Here is a 1,713-nt window from a genome sequence, read left to right as displayed (position 1 = left end):
TGGCAGGGCTGGGGACGGGTGGGAAGCCCGAGAGGGGGTGTTGGGGCACTGGGACGGCTGCTGCAGGTGTACTGATTCCCGGGTCCAGATGGCGAGGAGGATGGAGGCCCATAGAGGGGTGACATCATCTGTAAAAGCAGTCACTGAGCCCTGCCTGGCCTCCTGGGCTGGGAGGGGAAGAAGGGCTGGGGCCAATGCTCTGGCCCCCTGACGGGCTGCTTCCTGTCAAGGTTGACCTGAGCCCAGCCTTGAGACCCCTGCAGGACAGCAGAGAGAATGGCGACCCAGGACTTATGGGCCAGTGGGGGAAGGGAGGGTGTGGGCCTCTCCTTGTACATATGGGACATAGCCTAGAAAGTGCCCCTGCTGCTGCTGCTGCTGCTGCTGCCCCAATGACACTGGGGACCAGGTCTCCTGCTTTGGCTCAGATCTCCCTTCCCAAGGCCTTCAGGGTGGAACAGACCAGACCAGGGGCTCAGCAGGACGGTCTGGGGCCCTGTGGCCAGAGCTGATCCCTTCTCTCTTCTCCAGGCCTCCCCGCATCAGCCCCTCAAGGGGACCTGCTCTTCCTGCTGGACAGCTCAGCCAGCGTGTCTCACTACGAGTTTTCTCGAGTTCGGGAGTTCCTGGGGCAGCTGGCAGCCCCTCTGCCCCTGGGCCCTGGAGCCCTGCGTGCCAGCCTGGTGCACGTGGGCAGCCAGCCATACGCTGAGTTCCCCTTCGGCCAGCACAGCTCCGGTGCGGTGGTCCAGGATGCCATCCGGGCTGCAGCCCAACGCATGGGTGACACCAACACTGGTCGGGCACTGGCCTACGCCAAGAAGCAACTGTTTGACACGGAGGCCGGTGCCCGGCCAGGGGTGCCCAAAGTGCTGGTGTGGGTGACAGATGGCGGCTCCAGCGACCCCGTGGGACCCCCCATGCAGGAGCTCAAGGACCTGGGTGTTACCGTCTTCATCATCAGCACCGGCCGAGGCAACCGCCTGGAGCTGTCGGCCGCCGCCTCAGCCCCTCCCGAGAAGCACCTGCATGTGGTGGATGTAGATGACATGTCCATTATTGCCCAGACGCTGCGGGACTCCATTCTGGGTAGGTGGGAGGAAAAGGAGCTCTGGGGAGTTCCGACTGGGAGTCCCAGCAGGAGAGACGGGGCAAGACTACAAGAGGACCTGGAGCCCCCGCTGTGGGACGTGGTCACCCCAAGGCTACAGGGGAGTGGCTGGAGGCTTTTCTGTCCAAGGCAGAGCTGCCGCTGGGTGTTCCTGGGCTGTTCGGGATGGAGGGGCAGGCTGAGTAACCCCTTCAGGTGCTCCTTGTCCACGGACCCCAACCCAAGGCCAGGGCTCTGCAGGGGGGCGGGGGGAGCTGTGGGCTGCGTCTAGTGGGTGTGCCTGGCAGGAAGAGAAGGCTTGCTCAAAGCCGGGAACTAAGCGGATGTGCAGGGGTGACGGATGTGCGTGGGGTGATGGGCTCACCCGAGCCCTATGTCTGGACAGAGGAACCAGGAAAAGCCCGGCGTCCTTGTCACAGAGCATGGCTCCTTTCCTGAGGAGGGGAGCCACTGAGGGGGCTAAGCCTGGCAGCATGCTGACAGGCTTGGACTTAAAGCTGACTGGGCCCACTCTGGAGGAGGTGGGGGCCATGGGTAAGGGGCTGAGGGCCACCCCCACTGGCTCTCTGGGTTGGAGAGGATGTAGGGGAGAAGGGTTATGG

At 63.9% G+C, this 1,713-nt stretch overlaps 1 protein-coding gene across 1 annotated transcript in view; it reads left to right on the top strand.

The window, feature by feature from the left end:
- Positions 1-1,713, top strand: part of VWA1 (von Willebrand factor A domain containing 1) — a 19,086-nt gene that overhangs the window by 8,432 nt on the left and 8,941 nt on the right. The window contains exon 3 of the mRNA XM_045299233.1: positions 532-1,183. Within this exon, the coding sequence (XP_045155168.1) occupies positions 532-1,183 (652 nt within the window). The remainder of the gene's footprint in view (positions 1-531; positions 1,184-1,713) is intronic.

Source organism: Echinops telfairi, unplaced genomic scaffold, assembly GCF_000313985.2.
Source record: "Echinops telfairi isolate 266 unplaced genomic scaffold, ASM31398v2 ScPeMD7_7457;HRSCAF=8495, whole genome shotgun sequence".
NCBI lineage: Eukaryota > Metazoa > Chordata > Mammalia > Afrosoricida > Tenrecidae > Echinops > Echinops telfairi.
Note: the sequence above shows the minus strand (reverse complement) of the source record. Positions and strands in the feature narration are given on the sequence as shown.